This window comes from Oncorhynchus masou, chromosome 13 (assembly GCF_036934945.1).
Source record: "Oncorhynchus masou masou isolate Uvic2021 chromosome 13, UVic_Omas_1.1, whole genome shotgun sequence".
NCBI lineage: Eukaryota > Metazoa > Chordata > Actinopteri > Salmoniformes > Salmonidae > Oncorhynchus > Oncorhynchus masou.
In genome coordinates, this window is record NC_088224.1 from 3,656,848 (window position 1) to 3,683,511 (window position 26,664).

The window sequence follows — 26,664 nt, forward strand, 5'->3', positions numbered from 1 at the left end:
TCTAATTCCAGTATTTTATCCAGTCTAACTCCAGTATTTTATCCAGTCTAAATCCAGTCTACTCCAGTATTTTATCCAGTCTAACTCCAGTATTTTATCCAGTCTAACTCCAGTATTTTAACCAGTCCAGTCTAACTCCAGTATTTTATCCAGTCTAACTCCAGTAACTTCCCCAGTATTTTATCCAGTCTAACTCCAGTATTTTAACCCAGTCCAGTCTAACTCCAGTATTTTAACCAGTCTAACTCCAGTCTAACTCCAGTGTTTTATCCAGTCTAACTCCAGTATTTTATCAGTCTTTTATCCAGTCTAACTCCAGTATTTTATCCAGTCTAACTCCAGTATTTTATCCTGTCTAACTCCAGTCTAACTCCCAGTCTAACTCCAGTGTTTTATCCAGTCTAACTCCAGTGTTTTATCCAGTCTAACTCCAGTATTTTATCCAGTCTAACTCCAGTATTTTATCCAGTCTAACTCCAGTATTTTCCAGTCTAACTCCAGTCTAACTCCAGTCTTTTATCCAGTCTAACTCCAGTCTTTTATCCAGTCTAACTCCAGTATTTTATCCAGTCTAACTCCAGTATTTTATCCAGTCTAACTCCAGTCTAACTCCAGTATTTTAACCAGTCTAACTCCAGTCTAACTCCAGTATTTTATCCAGTCTAACTCCAGTATTTTAACCAGTCTAACCAGTCTAACTCCAGTATTTTATCCAGTCTAACTCCAGTCTACCTCCAGTATTTTAGCCAGTCTAACTCCAGTATTTTATCCGGTCTAACTCCAGTATTTTATCCAGTCTAACTCCAGTATTTTATCCAGTCTAACTCCAGTCTAACTCCAGTATTTTAGCCAGTCTAACTCCAGTGTTTTATCCAGTCTAACTCCAGTATTTTATCCAGTCTAACTCCAGTGTTTTATCCAGTCTAACTCCAGTATTTTATCCAGTCTAACTCCAGTGTTTTATCCAGTCTAACTCCAGTATTTTAACCAGTCTAACTCCAGTCTAACTTATTTTATCCAGTCTAACTCCAGTATTTTATCCAGTCTAACTCCAGTATTTTAACTCCAGTCTAACTCCAGTCTAACTCAGTCTTTTATCCAGTCTAACTCCAGTATTTTATCCAGTCTAACTCTATTTTATCCAGTCTAACTCCAGTATTTTATCCAGTCTAACTCCAGTATTTTATCCAGTCTAACTCCAGTATTTTATCCAGTCTAACTCCAGTATTTTAACCAGTCTAACTCCAGTCTAACTCCAGTATTTTATCCAGTCTAACTCCAGTATTTTAACTCCAGTCTAACTCCAGTATTTTATCCAGTCTAACTCCAGTAACTTATCCAGTCTAACTCCAGTATTTTATCCAGTCTAACTCCAGTATTTTATCCAGTCTAACTCCAGTATTTTATCCAGTCTAACTCCAGTCTTTTATCCAGTCTAACTCCAGTGTTTTATCCAGTCTAACTCCAGTATTTATCCAGTCTAACTCCAGTGTTTTATCCAGTCTAACTCCAGTATTTTATCCAGTCTAACTCCAGTATTTTATCCAGTCTAACTCCAGTATTTTATCCAGTCTAACTCCAGTATTTTATCCAGTCTAACTCCAGTATTTTATCCAGTCTAACTCCAGTCTAACTCCAGTATTTTATCCAGTCTAACTCCAGTATTTTATCCAGTCTAAATCCAGTCTACCTCCAGTATTTTAGTCCAGTCTAACTCCAGTGTTTTATCCAGTCTAACTCCAGTATTTTATCCAGTCTAACTCCAGTATTTTATCCAGTCTAACTCCAGTATTTTAATCCAGTCTAAATCCAGTCTAACTCCAGTATTTTATCCAGTCTAACTCCCAGTCTCAACTCCAGTCTTTATCCAGTCTAACTCCAGTATTTTATCCAGTCTAACTCCAGTCCAGTATTTTATCCAGTCTAACTCCAGTATTTTATCCAGTCTAACTCCAGTATTTTATCTAACTCATTTTTATCCAGTCTAAATCCAGTCTAACTCCAGTATTTTAGCCAGTCTAACTCCAGTCTCTAACTCCAGTATTTTCCAGTCTAACTTATTTTAACCAGTCTTTTATCCAGTCTAACTCCAGTATTTTATCCAGTCTAACTCCAGTATTTTATCCAGTCTACCTCCAGTATTTTATCCAGTCTAACTCCAGTATTTTAACCAGTCTAACTCCAGTCTAACTCCAGTATTTTATCCAGTCTACCTCCAGTATTTTATCCAGTCTAACTCCAGTATTTTAACCAGTCTAACTCAGTCTAACTCCAGTATTTTATCCAGTCTAACTCCAGTCTAACTCCAGTGTTTTATCCAGTCTAACTCCAGTATTTTAACCAGTCTAACTCCAGTCTAACTCCAGTATTTTATCCAGTCTAACTCCAGTATTTTACCAGTCTAACCAGTATTTTATCCAGTCTAACTCCAGTATTTTATCCAGTCTAACTCCAGTATTTATCCAGTCTAACTCCAGTATTTTATCCAGTCTAACTCCAGTATTTTCCATAACCAGTCTAACTCCAGTATTTTAAGTCTAACTCCAGTGTTTTATCCAGTCTCCTCCAGTCTCTAACTCCAGTGTTTTATCCAGTCTAACTCCAGTATTTATCCAGTCTAATTCCAGTATTTTATCCAGTCTAACTCCAGTATTTCATCCATTCTAAATCCAGTCTACCTCCAGTATTTTATCCAGTCTAACTCCAGTATTTTATCCAGTCTAACTCCAGTATTTTCCCAGTCTAACTCTAATCCAGTCTAACTCCAGTGTTTTATCCAGTCTACCTCCAGTATTTTATCCAGTCTAACTCCAGTATTTTATCCAGTCTAACTCCAGTATTTTAACCAGTCTAACTGCAGTCTAACTCCAGTATTTTAACCAGTCTAACTCCAGTATTTTATCCAGTCTAACTCCCGTATTTTAACCAGTCTAAATCCAGTCTAACTCCAGTATTTTAACCAGTCTAACTCCAGTCTAACTCCAGTGTTTTATCCAGTCTAACTCCAGTATTTTAACCAGTCTAACTGCAGTCTAACTCCAGTATTTTATCCAGTCTAACTCCAGTCTACCTCCAGTATTTTAGCCAGTCTAACTCCAGTATTTTAGCCAGTCTTACTCCAGTGTTTTATCCAGTCTAACTCCAGTATTTATCCAGTCTAACTCCAGTATTTTATCCAGTCTAACTCCAGTATTTTAACCAGTCTAACTCCAGTATTTTATCCAGTCTAACTCCAGTATTTATCCAGTCTAACTCCAGTATTTTAACCAGTCTAACTCCAGTCTAACTCCAGTCTTTTATCCAGTCTAACTCCAGTCTTTTATCAAGTCTAACTCCAGTATTTATCCAGTCTAACTCCAGTATTTTAACCATTCTAACTCCAGTCTAACTCCAGTATTTTAACAAGTCTAACTCCAGTCTAACTCCAGTATTTTATCCAGTCTAACTCCAGTTTTTCTCCCAGTCTTTTAACCAGTCTAACTCCAGTCTTTTATCCAGTCTAACTCCAGTCTTTTATCCAGTCTAACTCCAGTGTTTTATCCAGTCTAACTCCAGTATTTTATCCAGTCTAACTCCAGTTTTTCTCCCAGTCTTTTAACCAGTCTAACTCCAGTCTTTTATCCAGTCTAACTCCAGTATTTTATCCAGTCTAACTCCAGTATTTTATCCAGTCTAACTCCAGTATTTTAGTCCCAGTCTAACTCCAGTCTAACTCCAGTATTTTATCCAGTCTAACTGTATTTTATCCAGTCTAACTCCAGTTCTTCTCCCAGTCTTTTAACCAGTCTAACTCCAGTCTTTTATCCAGTCTAACTCCAGTATTTTCCCCAGTCTTTTATCCAGTCTAACTCCAGTCTAACTCCAGTATTTTCCAGTCTAACTCCAGTCTAACTCCAGTATTTATCCATCTCTCCAGTGTTTTATCCAGTCTAACTCCAGTATTTTATCCAGTCTAACTCCAGTATTTTATCCAGTCTAACTCCAGTGTTTTATCCAGTCTAACTCCAGTGTTTTATCCAGTCTAATTCCAGTGTTTTATCCAGTCAAACTCCAGTATTTTAACCAGTCTAACTCCAGTCTAACTCCAGTATTTTAACCAGTCTAACTCCAGTCTAACTTCAGTGTTGTATCCAGTCTAACTCCAGTATTTTGACCAGTCTAACTCCAGTCTAACTCCAGTCTAACTGCAGTGTTTTATCCAATCTAACTCCAGTATTTTAACCAGTCTAACTCCAGTCTTACTCCAGTGTATATCCAGTCTAACTCCAGTATTTTATCCGGTCTAACTGGTGTTTTATCCAGTCTAACCCCAGTCTAACTCCAGTATTTTAACCAGTCTAACTCCAGTATTTTAACCAGTCTAACTCCAGTCTAACTCCAGTGTATATCCAGTCTAACTCCAGTATTTTAGCCAGTCTAACTCCAGTCTAACTCCAGTGTTTTATCCAGTCTAACTCCAATATTTATCCAGTCTAATTCCAGTATTTTAGCCAGTCTAACTCCAGTATTTTAGCCAGTCTAACTCCAGTATTTTAGCCAGTCTTACTCCAGTCTAACTTTTATCCAGTCTAACTCCAGTCCAGTCTAACTCCAGTATTTTATCCAGTCTAACTCCAGTCTAACTCCAGTATTTTATCCAGTCTAACTCCAGTATTTCCAGTATTTTATCCAGTCTAACTCCAGTATTTTATCCAGTCTAACTCCAGTATTTTATCCAGTCTAACTCCAGTATTTTATCCAGTCTAACTCCAGTATTTTATCCAGTCTAACTCCAGTATTTTAACCAGTCTAACTCCAGTCTAACTCCAGTATTTTATCCAGTCTACCTCCAGTATTTTATCCAGTCTAACTCCAGTATTTTATCCAGTCTAACTCCAGTATTTTATCCATTCTAAATCCAGTCTACCTCCAGTATTTTAGCCAGTCTTACTCCAGTGTTTTATCCAGTCTCACTCCAGTTTTTATCCAGTCTAACTCCAGTGTTTTATCCAGTCTAACTCCAGTATTTATCCAGTCTAATTCCAGTATTTTATCCAGTCTAACTCCAGTATTTCATCCATTCTAAATCCAGTGTTTTATCCAGTCTAACTCCAGTATTTTATCCAGTCTAACTCCAGTATTTTAACCAGTCTAACTGCAGTCTAACTCCAGTATTTTAACCAGTCTAACTCCAGTCTAACTCCAGTATTTTATCCAGTCTAACTCCCGTATTTTAACCAGTCTAAATCCAGTCTAACTCCAGTATTTTAACCAGTCTAACTCCAGTCTAACTCCAGTGTTTTATCCAGTCTAACTCCAGTATTTTAACCAGTCTAACTGCAGTCTAACTCCAGTATTTTATCCAGTCTAACTCCAGTCTACCTCCAGTATTTTAGCCAGTCTAACTCCAGTATTTTATCTGGTCTAACTCCAGTCTAACTCTAGTATTTTAGCCAGTCTAACTCCAGTGTTTTATCCAGTCTAACTCCAGTGTTTTATCCAGTCTAACTCCAGTATTTTAACCAGTCTAACTCCAGTATTTTATCCAGTCTAACTCCAGTATTTATCCAGTCTAACTCCAGTATTTTAACCAGTCTAACTCCAGTCTAACTCCAGTCTTTTATCCAGTCTAACTCCAGTATTTTATCCAGTCTAACTCCAGTATTTTATCCAGTCTAACTCCAGTATTTTAACCAGTCTAACTCCAGTCTAACTCCAGTATTTTAACAAGTCTAACTCCAGTCTAACTCCAGTATTTTATCCAGTCTAACTCCAGTTTTTCTCCCAGTCTTTTAACCAGTCTAACTCCAGTCTTTTATCCAGTCTAACTCCAGTCTTTTATCCAGTCTAACTCCAGTGTTTTATCCAGTCTAACTCCAGTATTTTATCCAGTCTAACTCCAGTTTTTCTCCCAGTCTTTTAACCAGTCTAACTCCAGTCTTTTATCCAGTCTAACTCCAGTAATTTATTCAGTCTAACTCCAGTATTTTATCCAGTCTAACTCCAGTATTTTATCCAGTCTAACTCCAGTATTTTATCCAGTCTAACTCCAGTTTTTATCCAGTCTAACTCCAGTATTTTATCCAGTCTAACTCCAGTCCAGTAACCAGTCTAACTAGTCCCAGTCTAACTCCAGTATTTTATCCAGTCTAACTCCAGTATTTTATCCAGTCTAACTCCAGTATTTCTCCCCAGTCTTTTAACCAGTCTAACTCCAGTCTAACTCCAGTATTTTATCCAGTCTAACTCCAGTATTTTATCCAGTCTAACTCCAGTATTCTCCCAGTCTTTTAACCAGTCTAACTCCAGTATTTTCCAGTCAACTCCAGTATTTTATCCAGTCTAACTCCAGTCTAACTCCAGTATTTTATCCTTCTAACTCCAGTCTAACTCCAGTATTTATCCAGTCTAACTCCAGTGTTTTATCCAACTGTCTAACTCCAGTATTTTATCCAGTCTAACTCCAGTATTTTATCCAGTCTAACTCCAGTGTTTTATCCAGTCTAACTCCAGTGTTTAATCCAGTCTAACTCCAGTATTTTAACCAGTCTAACTCCAGTCTAACTCCAGTATTTTAACCAGTCTAACTCCAGTCTAACTAACTCCAGTATTTTCCAGTCTAACTCCAGTCTTTTACTCTAATTCTAACTCCAGTCTAACTCCAGTGTTTTATCCAGTCTAACTCCAGTCTTTTAACCAGTCTAACTCCAGTCTTACTCCAGTTTATCCAGTCTAACTCCAGTATTTTATCCAGTCTAACTCCAGTATCCAGTCTAACCAGTCTAACTCCAGTATTTTAACCAGTCTAACTCCAGTATTTTAACAAGTCTAACTCCAGTCTAACTCCAGTGTTTTATCCAGTCTAACTCCAGTATTTTAGCCAGTCTAACTCCAGTCTAACTCCAGTGTTTTATCCAGTCTAACTCCAATATTTATCCAGTCTAGTATTTTATCCAGTCTAACTCCAGTATTTTAGCCAGTCTAACTCCAGTATTTTATCCAGTCTAACTCCAGTGTTTTATCCAGTCTAACTCCAGTGTTTTATCCAGTCTAACTCCAGTATTTATCCAGTCTAACTCCAGTGTTTTATCCAGTCTAACTCCAGTATTTATCCAGTCTAACTCCAGTAACTCCAGTCTCCAGTATTTTATCCAGTCTAACTCCAGTCTCTAACTCCAGTATTTTATCCAGTCTAACTCCAGTATTTTATCCAGTCTAACTCCAGTATTTTATCCAGTCTAACTCCAGTATTTTATCCAGTCTAAATCCAGTCTACCTCCAGTATAACTCCAGTATTTTATCCAGTGTTTAATCCAGTCTCTACTCCAGTATAACAAGTTATCCAGTCTAACTCCAGTGTTTTATCCAGTCTAACTCCAGTATTTATCCAGTCTAATTCCAGTATTTTATCCAGTCTAACTCCAGTATTTCATCCATTCTAAATCCAGTCTACCTCCAGTATTTTAGCCAGTCTTACTCCAGTGTTTTATCCAGTCTCACTCCAGTTTTTATCCAGTCTAACTCCAGTGTTTTATCCAGTCTAACTCCAGTATTTATCCAGTCTAATTCCAGTATTTCATCCTGTCTAACTCCAGTCTAACTCTAGTATTTTATCCTATCTAACTCCAGTGTTTTATCCAGTCTAACTCCAGTTTTTAACTAACCCAGTATTTTATCCAGTCTAACTCCAGTATTTATCCAGTCTAACTCCAGTATTTTATCCAGTCTAACTCCAGTCTAACTCCAGTATTTTATCCAGTCTAACTCCAGTATTTTATCCAGTCTAACTCCAGTATTTTAACCAGTCTAACTGCAGTCTAACTCCAGTATTTTAACCAGTCTAACTCCAGTCTAACTCCAGTATTTTATCCAGTCTAACTCCCGTATTTTAACCAGTCTAACTCCAGTCTAACTCCAGTATTTTAACCAGTCTAACTCCAGTCTAACTCCAGTGTTTTATCCAGTCTAACTCCAGTATTTTAACCAGTCTAACTGCAGTCTAACTCCAGTATTTTATCCAGTCTAACTCCAGTCTAACTCCAGTATTTTTATCCAGTATTTTATCCAGTCTAACTCCAGTATTTTATCCTGTCTAACTCCAGTCTAACTCTAGTATTTTATCCAGTCTAACTCCAGTGTTTTATCCAGTCTAACTCCAGTATTTTATCCAGTCTAACTCCAGTATTTTATCCAGTCTAACTCCAGTATTTTATCCAGTCTAACTCCAGTATTTATCCAGTCTAACTCCAGTATTTTATCCAGTCTAACTCCAGTCTAACTCCAGTATTTTATCCAGTCTAACTCCAGTGTTTTATCCAGTCTAACTCCAGTATTTTATCCAGTCTAACTCCAGTATTTTAACCAGTCTAACTCCAGTCTAACTCCAGTATTTTATCCAGTCTAACTCCAGTCTAACTCCAGTGTTTTATCCAGTCTAACTCCAGTATTTTAACCAGTCTAACTCCAGTCTAACTCCAGTATTTTATCCAGTCTACCTCCAGTATTTTATCCAGTCTACCTCCAGTATTTTATCCAGTCTAACTCCAGTATTTTATCCAGTCTAACTCCAGTTTTTCTCCCAGTCTTTTAACCAGTCTAACTCCAGTATTTTATCCAGTCTAACTCCAGTTTTTCTCCCAGTCTTTTAACCAGTCTAACTCCAGTCTTTTATCCAGTCTAACTCCAGTCTTTTATCCAGTCTAACTCCAGTGTTTTATCCAGTCTAACTCCAGTATTTTATCCAGTCTAACTCCAGTTATCCAGTCTAACTCAGTATTTTAACCAGTCTAACTCCAGTCTTTTATCCAGTCTAACTCCAGTATTTTATCCAGTCTAACTCCAGTATTTTATCCAGTCTAACTCCTCCCAGTATTTTAACCAGTCTAACTCCAGTCTAACTCCAGTATTTTATCCAGTCTAACTCCAGTATTTTATCCAGTCTAACTCCAGTATTTTATCCAGTCCAGTCTAACTCCAGTATTTTATCCAGTCTAACTCCAGTATTTTAGTCTTTTATCCAGTCTAACTCCAGTCTAACTTTTATCCAGTCTAACTCCAGTATTTTATCCAGTCTAACTCCAGTCTAACTTTTATCCAGTCTAACTCCAGTATTTTATCCAGTCTAACTCCAGTATTTTATCCAGTCTAACTCCAGTATTTTATCCAGTCTAAATCCAGTCTTTTATCCAGTCTAACTCCAGTATTTTATCCAGTCTAACTCTAACTCCAGTATTTTATCCAGTCTAACTCCAGTATTTTATCCAGTCTATCTCCAGTGTTTTATCCAGTCTAACTCCAGTATTTTATCCAGTCTAACTCCAGTATTTTAACAAGTCTAACTCCAGTCTAACTCCAGTGTTTTATCCAGTCTAACTCCAGTATTTTAGCCAGTCTAACTCCAGTATTTATCCAGTCTAATTCCAGTATTTTATCCGGTCTAACTCCAGTATTTTATCCATTCTAAATCCAGTATTATTTTATCCAGTCTAACTCCAGTATTTTATCCAGTCTAACTCCAGTATTTTATCCAGTCTAACTCCAGTATTTTATCCAGTCTTTTATCCAGTCTAACCAGTCTAACTCCAGTATTTTATCCAGTCTAACTCCAGTATTTTATCCAGTCTAACTCCAGTATTTTAACCAGTCTAACTCCAGTATTTTATCCAGTCTAACTCCAGTATTTTATCCAGTCTAACTCCAGTATTTTAGTATTTTATCCAGTCTAACAGTATTTTATCCAGTCTAACTCCAGTATTTTATCCAGTCTAACTCCAGTATTTTTTATCCAGTCTAACTCCAGTATTTTATCCAGTCTAACTCCAGTATTTTATCCAGTCTAACTCCAGTCTAACTCCAGTATTTTATCCAGTCTAACTCCAGTATTTTATCCAGTCTAACTCCAGTATTTTATCCAGTCTAACTCCAGTATTTTATCCAGTCTAACTCCAGTGTTTTATCCAGTCTAACTCCAGTATTTTATCCAGTCTAACTCCAGTATTTTATCCAGTTTTTATCCAGTCTAACTCCAGTATTTTATCCAGTCTAACTCCAGTATTTTATCCAGTCCTCCAGTGTTTTATCCAGTCTAACTCCAGTATTTATCCAGTCTAACTCCAGTATTTTATCCAGTCTAACTCCAGTATTTTATCCAGTCTAAATCCAGTCTAACTCCAGTATTTTATCCAGTCTAACTCCAGTATTTTATCCAGTCTAACTCCAGTATTTTATCCAGTCTAACTCCAGTTAACTCCAGTCTAACTCCAGTATTTTATCCAGTCTAACTCCAGTATTTTATCCATTCTAAATCCAGTCTACCTCCAGTATTTTATCCAGTCTAACTCCAGTGTTTTATCCAGTCTAACTCCAGTATTTTATCCAGTCTAACTCCAGTATTTTATCCAGTCTAACTCCAGTATTTTATTTCTAAATCCAGTCTAACTCCAGTATTTTATCCAGTCTAACTCCAGTATTTTATCCAGTCTAACTCCAGTATTTTATCCAGTCTAACTCCAGTTTTATCCTAACTCCAGTCTAACTCCAGTCTTTATCCAGTCTAATTCCAGTATTTTATCCAGTCTAACTCCAGTATTTTATCCAGTCTAAATCCAGTCTACCTCCAGTATTTTATCCAGTCTAACTCCAGTATTTTATCCAGTCTAACTCCAGTATTTTAACAAGTCCAGTCTAACTCCAGTATTTTATCCAGTCTAACTCCAGTATTTTAACCAGTCTAACTCCAGTCTAACTCCAGTATTTTATCCAGTCTAACTCCAGTATTTTATCCAGTCTAACTCCAGTATTTTATCCAGTCTAACTCCAGTATTTTAACTCCAGTCCAGTCTAACTCCAGTATTTTATCCAGTCTAACTCCAGTATTTTAACCAGTCTAACTCCAGTCTAACTCCAGTATTTTATCCAGTCTAACTCCAGTAACTCCAGTTTTTATCCAGTCTAACTCCAGTATTTTAACCAGTCTAACTGCAGTCTAACTCCAGTATTTTAACAAGTCTAACTCCAGTCTAACTCCAGTATTTTATCCAGTCTAACTCCAGTGTTTTATCCAGTCTAACTCCAGTATTTTATCCAGTCTAACTCCAGTATTTTATCCAGTCTAACTCCAGTATTTTATCCAGTCTAACTCCAGTATTCTATCCAGTCTAACTCCAGTATTTTCCCCAGTCTTTTATCCAGTCTAACTCCAGTATTCTATCCAGTCTAACTCCAGTATTTTATCCAGTCTAACTCCAGTATTTTATCCAGTCTAACTCCAGTATTTTATCCAGTCTAACTCCAGTATTTTATCCAGTCTAACTCCAGTATTTTATCCAGTCTAACTCCAGTATTTTATCCAGTCTTTTCCAGTATTTTATCCAGTCTAACTCCAGTATTTTATCCAGTCTAACTCCAGTATTTTATCCAGTCTAACTCCAGTATTTCTCCCAGTCTTTTAACCAGTCTAACTCCAGTCTTTTATCCAGTCTAACTCCAGTCTTTTATCCAGTCTAACTCCAGTATTTTATCCAGTCTAACTCCAGTATTTTATCCAGTCTAACTCCAGTATTTTATCCAGTCTAACTCCAGTATTTTCCCCAGTTAATTATCCAGTCTAACTCCAGTATTTTATCCAGTCTAACTCCAGTGTTTTAACCAGTCTAACTCCAGTCTTTTATCCAGTCTAACTCCAGTATTTTCCCCAGTCTTTTACTCCAGTCTAACTCCAGTATTTCATCCTGTCTAACTCCAGTCTAACTCTAGTATTTTATCCAGTCTAACTCCAGTGTTTTATCCAGTCTAACTCCAGTATTTTATCCAGTCTAAATCCAGTAATTTATCCAGTCTAACTCCAGTATTTTATCCAGTCTAACTCCAGTATTTTATCCAGTCTAACTCCAGTATTTCTCCCAGTCTTTTAACCAGTCTAACTCCAGTCTAACTCCAGTCTTTTATCCAGTCTGTTTCCAGTATTTTATCCAGTCTAACTCCAGTATTTTCCCAGTCTTTTATCCAGTCTAACTCCAGTATTTCTCCCACCAGTCTAACTCCAGTCTAACTCCAGTATTTTATCCAGTCTAACTCCAGTGTTTTATCCAGTCTAACTCCAGTATTTTATCCAGTCTAACTCCAGTATTTATCCAAGTCTTTTAACCAGTCTAACTCCAGTATTTTATCCAGTCTAACTCCAGTATTTCTCCAAGTCTTTTATCCAGTCTAACTCCAGTATTTCTCCCAGTCTTTTAACCAGTCTAACTCCAGTAACTTTTATCCAGTCTAACTCCAGTCTTTCTCCAGTCCAGTCTTTTAACCAGTCTAACTCAGTCTTTTATCCAGTCTAACTCCAGTAATTTATCCAGTCTAACTCCAGTATTTTATCCAGTCTAACTCCAGTATTTTATCCAGTCTAACTCCAGTATTTCTCCCAGTCTTTTAACCAGTCTAACTCCAGTCTAACTCCAGTATTTTATCCAGTCTAATCCAGTCTCCAGTTTTTCTCCCAGTCTTTTAACCAGTCTAACTCCAGTATTTCTCCCAGTCTTTTAACCAGTCTAACTCCAGTCTAACTCCAGTCTTTTATCCAGTCTAACTCCAGTATTTTATCCAGTCTAACTCCAGTATTTTATCCAGTCTAACTCCAGTCTTTCTCCAAGTATTTTATCCAGTCTAACTCCAGTATTTCTCCCAGTCTTTTAACCAGTCTTTTACTCCAGTCTAACTCCAGTTTTTATCCAGTCTAACTCCAGTAATTTATCCAGTCTAACTCCAGTATTTTATCCAGTCTAACTCCAGTCTAACTCCAGTATTTTATCCAGTCTAAATCCCAGTATTTTATCCAGTCTAACTCCAGTGTTTTATCCAGTCTAACTTCAGTATTTTATCCAGTCTAAATCCAGTAATTTATCCAGTCTAACTCCAGTATTTTATCCAGTCTAACTGCAGTCTAACTCCAGTATTCTATCCAGTCTAACTCCAGTATTTTCCCCAGTATTTTATCCAGTCTAACTCCAGTCTAACTCCAGTATTTCATCCTGTCTAACTCCAGTCTAACTCCAGTATTTTATCAAGTCTAACCGCAGTATTTTATCCAGTCTAAATCCATTGTTTTATCCAGTCTAACTCCAGTATTTTATCCAATCTAAATCCAGTAATTTATTCAGTCTAACTCCAGTATTTTATCCAGTCTAACTCCAGTATTTCTCCCAGTCTTTTAAACAGTCTAACTCCAGTCTAACTCCAGTATTTTATCCAGTCTGTTTCCTGTATTTTATCCAGTCAAACTCCAGTCTAACTCCAGTATTCTATCCAATCTAACTCCAGTATTTTCCCCAGTCTTTTATCCAGTCTAACTCCAGTATAACTCCAGTATTTCATCCTGTCTAACTCCAGTCTAACTCTAGTATTTTATCCAGTCTAACTCCAGTATTTTATCCAGTCTAACTCCAGTATTTTATCAAGTCTAACCGCAGTATTTTATCCAGTCTAACTCCAGTATTTTATCCAGTCTAAATCCAGTAATTTATCCAGTCTAACTCCAGTATTTTATCCAGTCTAACTCCAGTGTTTTATCCAGTCTAACTCCAGTATTTTATCAAGTCTAACTCCAGTCTAACTCCAGTATTTTATCCAGTCTAACTCCAGTATTTTATCAAGTCTTACTCCAGTATTTTATCCAGTCTAACTCCAGTGTTTTATCCAGTCTAACTCCAGTATTTATCCAGTCTAATTCCAGTATTTTATCCAGTCCAACTCCAGTATTTTATCCATTCTAAATCCAGTCTACCTCCAGTATTTTATCCAGTCTAACTCCAGTATTTCATTCAGTCTAACTCCAGTATTTTAACCAGTCTAAGTCCAGTCTAACTCCAGTATTTTAACAAGTCTAACTCCAGTATTTTATCCATTCTAAATCCAGTCTACCTCCAGTATTTTATCCAGTCTAACTCCAGTGTTTTATCCAGTCTAACTCCAGTATTTATCCAGTCTAATTCCAGTATTTTATCCAGTCTAACTCCAGTATTTTATCCATTCTAAATCCAGTCTACCTCCAGTATTTTATCCAGTCTAACTCCAGTATTTCATTCAGTCTAACTCCAGTATTTTATCCAGTCTAACTCCAGTATTTCATTCAGTCTAACTCCAGTATTTTAACAAGTCTAACTCCAGCCTAACTCCAGTGTTCTATCCAGTCTAACTCCAGTATTTATCCAGTCTAATTCCAGTATTTTATCCGGTCTAACTCCAGTATTTTATCCATTCTAAATCCAGTCTACCTACAGTATTTTATCCAGTCTAACTCCAGTATTTTATCCAGTCTAACTCCAGTATTTTAACAAGTCTAACTCCAGTCTAACTCCAGTGTTTTATCCAGTCTAACTCCAGTATTTTAACAAGTCTAACTCCAGTCTAATTCCAGTGTTTTATCCAGTCTACCTCCAGTATTTTATCCAGTCTAACTCCAGTATTTTATCCAGTCTAACTCCAGTATTTTAACCAGTCTAACTCCAGTGTAACTCCAGTATTTATCCAGTCTAACTCCAGTATTTTAACCAGTCTAACTCCAGTCTAACTCCAGTATTTTAACAAGTCTAACTCCAGTCTAACTCCAGTGTTTTATCCAGTCTAACTCCAGTATTTTAACCAGTCTAACTGCAGTCTAACTCCAGTATTTTATCCAGTCTAACTCCAGTCTACCTCCAATATTTTAGCCAGTCTAACTCCAGTGTTTTATCCAGTCTAACTCCAGTATTCTATCCAGTCTAACTCCAGTATTTTCCCCAGTCTTTTATCCAGTCTAACTCCAGTCTAACTCCAGTATTTCATCCTGTCTAACTCTAGTATTTTATCCAGTCTAACTCCAGTATTTTATCCAGTCTAAATCCAGTAATTTATCCAGTCTAACTCCAGTATTTTATCCAGTCTAACTCCAGTATTTTATCCAGTCTAACTCCAGTATTTTAACCAGTCTAACTCCAGTCTAACTCCAGTATTTTATCCAGTCTGTTTCCTGTATTTTATCCAGTCTAACTCCAGTTTTTCTCCCAGTCTTTTAACCAGTCTAACTCCAGTCTTTTATCCAGTCTAACTCCAGTGTTTTATCCAGTCTAACTCCAGTATTTTATCCAGTCTAACTCCAGTGTTTTATCCAGTCTAACTCCAGTATTCTATCCAGTCTAACTCCAGTATTTTCCCCAGTCTTTTATCCAGTCTAACTCCAGTGTTTTATCCAGTCTAACTCCAGTGTTTTATCCAGTCTAACTCCAGTATTCTATCCAGTCTAACTCCAGTATTTTCCCCAGTCTTTTATCCAGTCTAACTCCAGTCTAACTCCAGTATTTCATCCTGTCTAACTCCAGTCTAACTCTAGTATTTTATCCAATCTAACTCCAGTGTTTTATCCAGTCTAACTTCAGTATTTTATCCAGTCTAAATCCAGTAATTTATCCAGTCTAACTCCAGTATTTTATCCAGTCTAACTACAGTATTTCTCCAAGTCTTTTAACCAGTCTAACTCCAGTATTTCTCCCAGTCTTTTAACCAGTCTAACTCCAGTCTAACTCCAGTATTTTATCCAGTCTGTTTCCTGTATTTTATCCAGTCTAACTCCAGTTTTTCTCCCAGTCTTTTAACCAGTCTAACTCCAGTATTTCTCCCAGTCTTTTAACCAGTCTAACTCCAGTCTAACTCCAGTCTTTTATCCAGTCTAACTCCAGTGTTTTATCCAGTCTAACTCCAGTATTTTATCCAGTCTAACTCCAGTATTTATCCAAGTCTTTTAACCAGTCTAACTCCAGTATTTCTCCCAGTCTAACTCCAGTATTTCTCCAAGTCTTTTAACCAGTCTAACTCCAGTATTTCTCCCAGTCTTTTAACCAGTCTAACTCCAGTCTAACTCCAGTCTTTTATCCAGTCTAAATCCAGTAATTTATCCAGTCTAACTCCAGTATTTTATCCAGTCTAACTCCAGTCTAACTCCAGTATTCTATCCAATCTAACTCCAGTATTTTCCCCAGTATTTTATCCAGTCTAACTCCAGTGTTTTATCCAGTCTAACTTCAGTATTTTATCCAGTCTAAATCCAGTAATTTATCCAGTCTAACTCCAGTATTTTATCCAGTCTAACTGCAGTCTAAATCCAGTAATTTATCCAGTCTAACTCCAGTCTTTTATCCAGTCTAACTCCAGTCTAACTCCAGTATTTCATCCTGTCTAACTCCAGTCTAACTCCAGTATTTTATCAAGTCTAACCGCAGTATTTTATCCAGTCTAAATCCATTGTTTTATCCAGTCTAACTCCAGTATTTTATCCAATCTAAATCCAGTAATTTATTCAGTCTAACTCCAGTATTTTATCCAGTCTAACTCCAGTATTTCTCCCAGTCTTTTAAACAGTCTAACTCCAGTCTAACTCCAGTATTTTATCCAGTCTGTTTCCTGTATTTTATCCAGTCAAACTCCAGTCTAACTCCAGTATTCTATCCAATCTAACTCCAGTATTTTCCCCAGTCTTTTATCCAGTCTAACTCCAGTATAACTCCAGTATTTCATCCTGTCTAACTCCAGTCTAACTCTAGTATTTTATCCAGTCTAACTCCAGTATTTTATCCAGTCTAACTCCAGTATTTTATCAAGTCTAACCGCAGTATTTTATCCAGTCTAACTCCAGTATTTTATCCAGTCTAAATCCAGTAATTTATCCAGTCTAACTCCAGTATTTTATCCAGTCTAACTCCAGTGTTTTATCCAGTCTAACTCCAGTATTTTATCAAGTCTAACTCCAGTCTAACTCCAGTATTTTATCCAGTCTAACTCCAGTATTTTATCAAGTCTTACTCCAGTATTTTATCCAGTCTAACTCCAGTGTTTTATCCAGTCTAACTCCAGTATTTATCCAGTCTAATTCCAGTATTTTATCCAGTCCAACTCCAGTATTTTATCCATTCTAAATCCAGTCTACCTCCAGTATTTTATCCAGTCTAACTCCAGTATTTCATTCAGTCTAACTCCAGTATTTTAACCAGTCTAAGTCCAGTCTAACTCCAGTATTTTAACAAGTCTAACTCCAGTATTTTATCCATTCTAAATCCAGTCTACCTCCAGTATTTTATCCAGTCTAACTCCAGTGTTTTATCCAGTCTAACTCCAGTATTTATCCAGTCTAATTCCAGTATTTTATCCAGTCTAACTCCAGTATTTTATCCATTCTAAATCCAGTCTACCTCCAGTATTTTATCCAGTCTAACTCCAGTATTTCATTCAGTCTAACTCCAGTATTTTATCCAGTCTAACTCCAGTATTTCATTCAGTCTAACTCCAGTATTTTAACAAGTCTAACTCCAGTATTTTATCCAGTCTAACTCCAGTGTTTTATCCAGTCTAACTCCAGTATTTTATCAAGTCTAACTCCAGTCTAACTCCAGTATTTTATCCAGTCTAACTCCAGTATTTTATCAAGTCTAACTCCAGTGTTTTATCCAGTCTAACTCCAGTATTTATCCAGTCTAATTCCAGTATTTTATCCAGTCTAACTCCAGTATTTTATCCATTCTAAATCCAGTCTACCTCCAGTATTTTATCCAGTCTTACTCCAGTGTTTTATCCAGTCTCACTCCAGTGTTTTATCCAGTCTAACTCCAGTTTTTATCCAGTCTAATTCCAGTGTTTTATCCAGTCTAATTCCAGTATTTTATCCAGTCTAATTCCAGTGTTTTATCCAGTCTAACTCCAGTATTTATCCAGTCTAATTCCAGTATTTTATCCAGTCTAACTCCAGTATTTTATCCAGTCTTACTCCAGTGTTTTATCCAGTCTCACTCCATTGTTTTATCCAGTCTAACTCCAGTTTTTATCCAGTCTAATTCCAGTGTTTTATCCAGTCTAACTCCAGTATTTATCCAGTCTAATTCCAGTCTTTTAACCAGTCTAACTCCAGTCTAACTCCAGTATTTTATCCAGTCTGTTTCCTGTATTTTATCCAGTCTAACTCCAGTATTTTATCCAGTCTATCTACAGTGTTTTATCCAGTCTAACTCCAGTGTTTTATCCAGTCTAACTCCAGTATTTTAACCAGTCTAACTCCAGTATTTTATCCAGTCTAACTCCAGTCTACCTCCATTATTTTATCCAGTCTAACTCCAGTCTAACTCCAGTGTTTTATCCAGTCTAACTCCAGTATTTTAACCAGTCTAACTCCAGTCTAACTCCAGTATTTTATCCAGTCTACCTCCAGTATTTTAACCAGTCTAACTGCAGTCTAACTCCAATGTTTTATCCAGTCTAACTCCAGTGTTTTATCCAGTCTAACTCCAGTATTTTATCCAGTCTAACTCCAGTGTTTTATCCAGTCTAACTCCAGTATTTTATCCAGTCTAAATCCAGTAATTTATCCAGTCTAACTCCAGTATTTTATCCAGTCTAACTCCAGTATTTCTCCCAGTCTTTTAACCAGTCTAACTCCAGTCTAACTCCAGTATTTTATCCAGTCTGTTTCCTGTATTTTATCCAGTCTAACTCCAGTATTTTATCCAGTCGAACTCCAGTCTAACTCCAGTATTCTATCCAATCTAACTCCAGTATTTTCCCCAGTCTAACTCCAGTCTAACTCCAGTATTTCATCCTGTCTAACTCCAGTCTAACTCTAGTATTTTATCCAGTCTAACTCCAGTATTTTATCCAGTCTAACTCCAGTATTTTATCAAGTCTAACCGCAGTATTTTATCCAGTCTAACTCCAGTATTTTATCCAGTCTAAATCCAGTAATTTATCCAGTCTAACTCCAGTATTTTATCCAGTCTAACTCCAGTGTTTTATCCAGTCTAAATCCAGTCTACCTCCAGTATTTTATCCAGTCTAACTCCAGTATTTTATCCAGTCTAACTCCAGTATTTTAACCAGTCTAACTCCAGTCTAACTCCAGTATTTTAACAAGTCTAACTCCAGTATTTTATCCATTCTAAATCCAGTCTACCTCCAGTATTTTAGCCAGTCTTACTCCAGTGTTTTATCCAGTCTCACTCCAGTGTTTTATCCAGTCTAACTCTAGTTTTTATCAAGTCTAATTCCAGTGTTTTATCCAGTCTAACTCCAGTATTTATCCAGTCTAATTCCAGTATTTTATCCAGTCTAACTCCAGTATTTCATCCAGTCTAACTCCAGTATTTTAACCAGTCTAACTCCAGTCTAACTCCAGTGTTTTATCCAGTCTAACTCCAGTATTTTAACCAGTCTAACTGCAGTCTAACTCCAGTATTTTAGCCAGTCTAACTCCAGTATTTTATCCGGTCTAACTCCAGTCTAACTCTAGTATTTTAGCCAGTCTAACTCTAGTATTTTAGCCAGTCTAACTCCAGTGTTTTATCCAGTCTAACTCCAGTGTTTTATCCAGTCTAACTCCAGTATTTTAACCAGTCTAACTGCAGTCTAACTCCAATGTTTTATCCAGTCTAACTCCAGTGTTTTATCCAGTCTAACTCCAGTATTTTATCCAGTCTAACTCCAGTGTTTTATCCAGTCTAACTCCAGTATTTTATCCAGTCTAAATCCAGTAATTTATCCAGTCTAACTCCAGTATTTTATCCAGTCTAACTCCAGTATTTCTCCCAGTCTTTTAACCAGTCTAACTCCAGTCTAACTCCAGTATTTTATCCAGTCTGTTTCCTGTATTTTATCCAGTCTAACTCCAGTATTTTATCCAGTCTATCTCCAGTGTTTTATCCAGTCTAACTCCAGTATTTTATCCAGTCGAACTCCAGTCTAACTCCAGTATTCTATCCAATCTAACTCCAGTATTTTCCCCAGTCTTTTATCCAGTCTAACTCCAGTCTAACTCCAGTATTTCATCCTGTCTAACTCCAGTCTAACTCCAGTGTTTTATCCAGTCTAACTCCAGTATTTATCCAGTCTAATTCCAGTATTTTATCCAGTCTAACTCCAGTATTTTATCCAGTCTAACTCGAGTATTTTAACCAGTCTAACTCCAGTCTAACTCCAGTGTTTTATCCAGTCTAACTCCAGTATTTTAACCAGTCTAACTCCAGTCTATCTCCAGTATTTTATCCAGTCTAACTCCAGTCTACCTCCAGTATTTTATCCAGTCTAACTCCAGTCTAACTCCAGTGTTTTATCCAGTCTAACTCCAGTATTTTAACCAGTCTAACTCCAGTCTAACTCCAGTGTTTTATCCAGTCTAACTCCAGTGTTTTATCCAGTCTAACTCCAGTCTAACTCCAGTATTTTATCCAGTCTACCTCCAGTATTTTAACCAGTCTAACTGCAGTCTAACTCCAATGTTTTATCCAGTCTAACTCCAGTGTTTTATCCAGTCTAACTCCAGTATTTTATCCAGTCTAACTCCAGTATTTTATCCAGTCTAACTCCAGTATTTTATCCAGTCTAACTCCAGTATTTTCCCCAGTCTTTTATCCAGTCTAACTCCAGTGTTTTATCCAGTCTAACTCCAGTATTCTATCCAGTCTAACTCCAGTATTTTCCCCAGTCTTTTATCCAGTCTAACTCCAGTCTAACTCCAGTATTTCTTCCTGTCTAACTCCAGTATTTTATCCAGTCTAACTCCAGTCTTTTATCCAGTCTAACTCCATTGTTTTATCCAGTCTTACTCCAGCGTTTTATCCAGTCTAACTCCAGTATTTTATCCAGTCTAACTCCAGTGTTTTATCCAGTCTAACTCCAGTGTTTTATCCAGTCTAACTCCAGTATTCTATCCAGTCAAACTCCAGTCTTTTCCTCAGTATTTTATCCAGTCTATCTCCAGTCTTTTATCCAGTCTAACTCCAGTCTTTTCTCCAGTGTTTTATCCAATCTCACTCCAGTCTTTCATCCAGCCTAACGCCAACACATTTGCATGTAATGTTTGTTTATGTTACCAACTGGGCCAAACCGCGTTAGTCCCTCTGTGTCCCTCTGGGGGGGGGGGGGTGAATGAATAATAGATTTTCTAACCGAATGTCCAATAAAGTATTTTTTCCATTCCCAACTGTTTTGTGCTCCAGATGATGGGAAGTTGTCGTTTGAAGAGTTCAGAGCCTACTTCCATGATGGAGTTTTGACATCCGATCAACTGAAGGAGCTCTTTAACACCATAGACACTCACAACACAGAGTAAGTTCTAGAATTGGCTCTGGCTCTGGCTTTGACTCTCTCACAATACTCTCTGGCTCTGGCTTTGACTCTCTCTCACAATACTCTCTCTTCCTCTCTTGAAAAAAGAGTGAGTCTTGGAAAACATGAATCTACAGGTATCTGTTTTCTATTATATTATCAATATTATATTAACATATTATATTAAAATAGTATATTAGCATATTAACATATTATATTAACATATTATATAAACATATCATATTAACAATATTATATTAGCATATTAACATGTGATATTAACATATTATATTAACATATCATATTAACAATATTAACATATTATATTAACATATTAACTATATTATATTAACATATTATATTAACATATCATATTAACTATATTATATTAACATATTATATTAACATATCATATTAACAACATTATATCAACAATATTATATTAACATATTATTTTAACAATATGCTACCGATTTCATTTAGGAGATACATTATTGTTGGTGCTTATTACATTATCTAACAATATCTAGCGCACATTATAATGTCCTTTACAGAACAACACATAGATGATGAGGGGAACAGGAGTGTCTGTGTGTCTGACACAGCCACGGGGGCTGAACCTGTCTGTCTGTCTGTCTGTCTGTCTGTCTGTCTGTCTGTCTGTCTGTCTGTCTGACACAGCCACGGGGGCTGAACCTGTCTGTCTGTCTGTCTGTCTGTCTGTCTGTCTGTCTGACACAGCCACGGGGGCTGAACCTGTCTGTCTGTCTGTCTGTCTGTCTGTCTGTCTGTCTGTCTGTCTGTCTGACACAGCCACGGGGGCTGAACCTGTCTGTCTGTCTGTCTGTCTGTCTGTCTGTCTGTCTGTCTGTCTGTCTGTCTGTCTGTCTGTCTGTCTGTCTGTCTGACACAGCCACGGGGGCTGAACCTGTCTGTCTGTCTGTCTGTCTGTCTGTCTGTCTGTCTGTCTGTCTGTCTGTCTGTCTGTCTGTCACAGCTACGGGGGCTGAACCTGTCTGTCTGTCTGGCAGAGTTTCAGTCTATAGCAGAAATCATCAACAAGATTCAGCCAAGGGATGGTTTTTTTTTTGAGTGGATGTTCAGGTGGGCAGGAACATAATTACAAATAATTTGTAGACTGCAAATTGACTGCAAGAAGCCCAAACAGATATAATGTTAGACTAAAACATAATCATTTCAAACCTTGATTACATTGCATCTCTCTATTATTCGTGGGAATTACTGGGAACAGATTTCTTAAATTAAAATCACTTGGAGCTGATTTCCTGGTGTTTTTACAGGCTTTTATGTCCAACAATGAAAATGTAAATAACTATTAAATTTAATTTGATTTTACTTACTCTGAAAATTGTGAGGCCAAATTCGACTCGCAGGCCACCAGTTGCGGAACCCTAATCTATAGTTTGGTTTATTTATTAGCCACTCTCCTGGACGCAATGGCTGGTGCTTTCTGTGTCCACACTCACAGTTTATTAGCCACTCTCCTGGACGCAATGGCTGGTGCTTTCTGTGCCCACACTCACAGTTTATTAGCCACTCTCCTGGAGACAATGGCTGGTGCTTTCTGTGTCCACACTCACAGTTTAGAAGCCACTCTCCTGGAGACAATGGCTGGTGCTTTCTGTGCCCACACTCACAGTTTATTAGCCACTCTCCTGGAGACAATGTCTGGTGCTTTCTGTGCCCACACTCACAGTTTATTAGCCACTCTCCTGGAGACAATGGCTGGTGCTTTCTGTGTCCACACTCACAGTTTATTAGCCACTCTCCTGGAGACAATGGCTGGTGCTTTCTGTGCCCAAACTCACAGTTTATTAGCCACTCTCCTGGAGACAATGGCTGGTGCTTTCTGTGTCCACACTCACAGTTTATTAGCCACTCTCCTGGAGACAATGGCTGGTGCTTTCTGTGTCCACACTCACAGTTTAGAAGCCACTCTCCTGGAGACAATGTCTGCATCCCAAATACCACCTGGGCCTCAAAAGAGGAGATAGGGTTCCATTGGACGCAGTAATGTCGACAGGAACACGTTAATGAGTAACGTCCTCTTAGCATGAGGGGTCTCTCTCAATTCAATTCAAGGGGCTTTATTGGCATGGGAAACATGTGTTAACATTGCCAAAACAAGTGAGGTAGATAGTATACAAAAGTGAAATAAACAATAAATATTAACAGTATTATATATATATACAGTGTTGTAACAATGTACAAATGGTTAAAGTACACACGGGAAAATAAATAACATGTATCTCTCTGTGTCTCTGTCAGCTGTATGTTTCCATCTCTCTGAACCCTCAACCCTCCCAGCTATGTTTCCATCTCTCCGTGTCTCTGTCTGCTATATGTTTCCATCTCTCTGAACCCTCAATCTTCCCAGCTCTATGTTTCCATCTCTCTGAACCCTCACTCCCAGCTCTATGTTTCCATCTCTCCGTGTCTCTGTCTGCTATATGTTTCCATCTCTCTGAACCCTCAATCCTCCCAGCTCTATGTTTCCATCTCTCTGAACCCTCAATCCTCCCAGCTCTATGTTTCCATCTCTCTGAACCCTCAATCCTCCCAGCTCTATGTTTCCATCTCTCTGAACCCTCAATCCTCCCAGCTCTATGTTTCCATCTCTCTGAACCCTCAATCTTCCCAGCTCTATGTTTCCATCTCTCTGAACCCTCAATCCTCCCAGCTCTATGTTTCCATCTCTCCGTGTCTCTGTCTGCTATATGTTTCCATCTCTCTGAACCCTCAATCCTCCCAGCTCTATGTTTCCATCTCTCTGAACCCTCAATCCTCCCAGCTCTATGTTTCCATCTCTCTGAACCCTCAAGCCTCCCAGCTCTATGTTTCCATCTCTCTGAACCCTCAATCCTCCCAGCTCTATGTTTCCATCTCTCCGTGTCTCTGTCTGCTATATGTTTCCATCTCTCTGAACCCTCAATCCTCCCAGCTCTATGTTTCCATCTCTCTGAACCCTCAAGCCTCCCAGCTCTATGTTTCCATCTCTCTGAACCCTCAATCCTCCCAGCTCTATGTTTCCATCTCTCTGAACCCTCAATCCTCCCAGCTCTATGTTTCCATCTCTCCGTGTCTCTGTCTGCTCTATGTTTCCATCTCTCTGAACCCTCAATCCTCCCAGCTCTATGTTTCCATCTCTCCGTGTCTCTGTCTGCTCTATGTTTCCATCTCTCTGAGCCCTCCATCTTCCTAGCTATATGTTTCCAAGTCACTCAAGTCATCCTGGTTTCCATAGCAGCAGCTCCCTAAGCAGGTACCCATGCAGACAGACCCAGCCAGGGATTTAATGTCAACTCGTGATCTGTCTTAAAGAAGAGACCTGCAGTGATGTAGTAGTTGAGACTATAGGGGTTCTCAATGTTATGAAATCCTGACCTTGGAATGTCAAGGTTCTATCTGAACAGAACAAGGCTGTTTCGATAACTCAGTTTAACAAGGCTGTTTCGATAACTCAGTTTAACAAGGCTGTTTCGATAACTCAGTTTAACAAGGCTGTGTCGATAACTCAGTTTAACAAGGCTGTGTCGATAACTCAGTTTAACAAGGCTGTTTCGATAACTCAGTTTAACAAGGCTGTGTTGATAACTCAGTTTAACAAGGCTGTGTTGATAACTCAGTTTAACAAGGCTGTGTCAATAACTCAGTTTAACAAGGCTGTGTCAATAACTCAGTTTAACAAGGCTGTGTCGATAACTCAGTTTAACAAGGCTGTGTCAATAACTCGGTTTAACAAGGCTGTGTCGATAACTCAGTTTAACAAGGCTGTGTCAATAACTCAGTTTAACAAGGCTGTGTCGATAACTCGGTTTAACAAGGCTGTGTCGATAACTCGGTTTAACAAGGCTGTGTCGATAACTCAGTTTAACAAGGCTGTGTCGATAACTCAGTTTAACAAGGCTGTGTTGATAACTCAGTTTAACAAGGCTGTGTCGATAACTCAGTTTAACAAGGCTGTGTCGATAACTCAGTTTAACAAGGCTGTGTCGATAACTCAGTTTAACAAGGCTGTGTTGATAACTCAGTTTAACAAGGCTGTGTCGATAACTCAGTTTAACAAGGCTGTGTCGATAACTCAGTTTAACAAGGCTGTGTCGATAACTCAGTTTAACAAGGCTGTGTCGATAACTCAGTTTAACAAGGCTGTGTTGATAACTCAGTTTAACAAGGCTGTGTCAATAACTCAGTTTAACAAGGGTGTGTCAATAACTCAGTTTAACAAGGCTGTGTCGATAACTCAGTTTAACAAGGCTGTGTCAATAACTCAGTTTAACAAGGCTGTGTCGATAACTCGGTTTAACAAGGCTGTGTCGATAACTCGGTTTAACAAGGCTGTGTCGATAACTCGGTTTAACAAGGCTGTGTCGATAACTCAGTTTAACAAGGCTGTGTTGATAATTCAGTTTAACAAGGCTGTGTCAATAACTCAGTTTAACAAGGCTGTGTCAATAACTCAGTTTAACAAGGCTGTGTCAATAACTCAGTTTAACAAGGCTGTGTCGATAACTCAGTTTAACAAGGCTGTGTCGATAACTCAGTTTAACAAGGCTGTGTCGATAACTCAGTTTAACAAGGCTGTGTCAATAACTCAGTTTAACAAGGCTGTGTCGATAACTCAGTTTAACAAGGCTGTGTTGATAACTCAGTTTAACAAGGCTGTGTCGATAACTCAGTTTAACAAGGCTGTGTCGATAACTCAGTTTAACAAGGCTGTTTCGATAACTCAGTTTAACCTCTTGAAACTCCCCATCCCGGATCCGGGATTGTGACTAAGCCTCAGGCTCATTAGCATAACGCAACGTTAACGATTTCTGAAAATCGCAAATAAAATTAAAATAATGCGTTTGCTCTCAAGCTTAGCCTTTTCTTAACAACACTGTCATCTCAGATTTTCAAAATATGCTTTTGAACCATAGAAATTGACTAATTTGTGTAAGAGTATGCAAAGCTAGCATAGCATTTTGTGTAGCATGTAGCACGCAACATTTTCACAAAAGCCAGATAACCAAATAAATAAAATCATTTACCTTTGAAGAGCTTCTGATGTTTTCAATGAGGAGACTCCCAGCCACATACCAAATGCGCAGTGTTTCCTGAAAGCGTCTGTGTGTAGGAGAAATCGTTCCGTTTTCTACATTGCGCCTGGCTACCGAAACGAACCGAAAATGCAGTCACCTACAACGTGAAACTTTTTCCGGATTAACTACATAATATCGACCGAAACATGGCAAACGTTGTTTGGAATCAATCCTCAAGGTGTTTTTTCACATATCTCTTCATTGACATGCAGTTCGTGGGAAGCTTGCTTCTCTCTCTGTGCCCCATGGAAAAATACTGGCAGGTGACTTTTGCGCACCAATTTCGGCGCAGGACACCGGGCGGACACGTGGTAAATGTGGTCTCTTATGGTCAATCTTCCAACGATCTGCCTACAAATACGTCACAATGCTGCAGACACCTTGGGGAAACGACAGAAAGGCCAGACTCATTCCTCTTGCGTTCACAGCCATATAAGGAGATCATGAAAGACAGAGCCTCAAAAATCCTTGT

General features: G+C 38.0%; 1 protein-coding gene across 1 annotated transcript in view; it reads left to right on the plus strand.

The window, feature by feature from the left end:
* The window catches only part of necab1 (N-terminal EF-hand calcium binding protein 1), a 162,638-nt gene that overhangs the window by 65,578 nt on the left and 70,396 nt on the right, over positions 1-26,664 (plus strand). Inside the window, exon 3 of the mRNA XM_064982557.1 lies at positions 20,979-21,087. Within this exon, the coding sequence (XP_064838629.1) occupies positions 20,979-21,087 (109 nt within the window). The remainder of the gene's footprint in view (positions 1-20,978; positions 21,088-26,664) is intronic.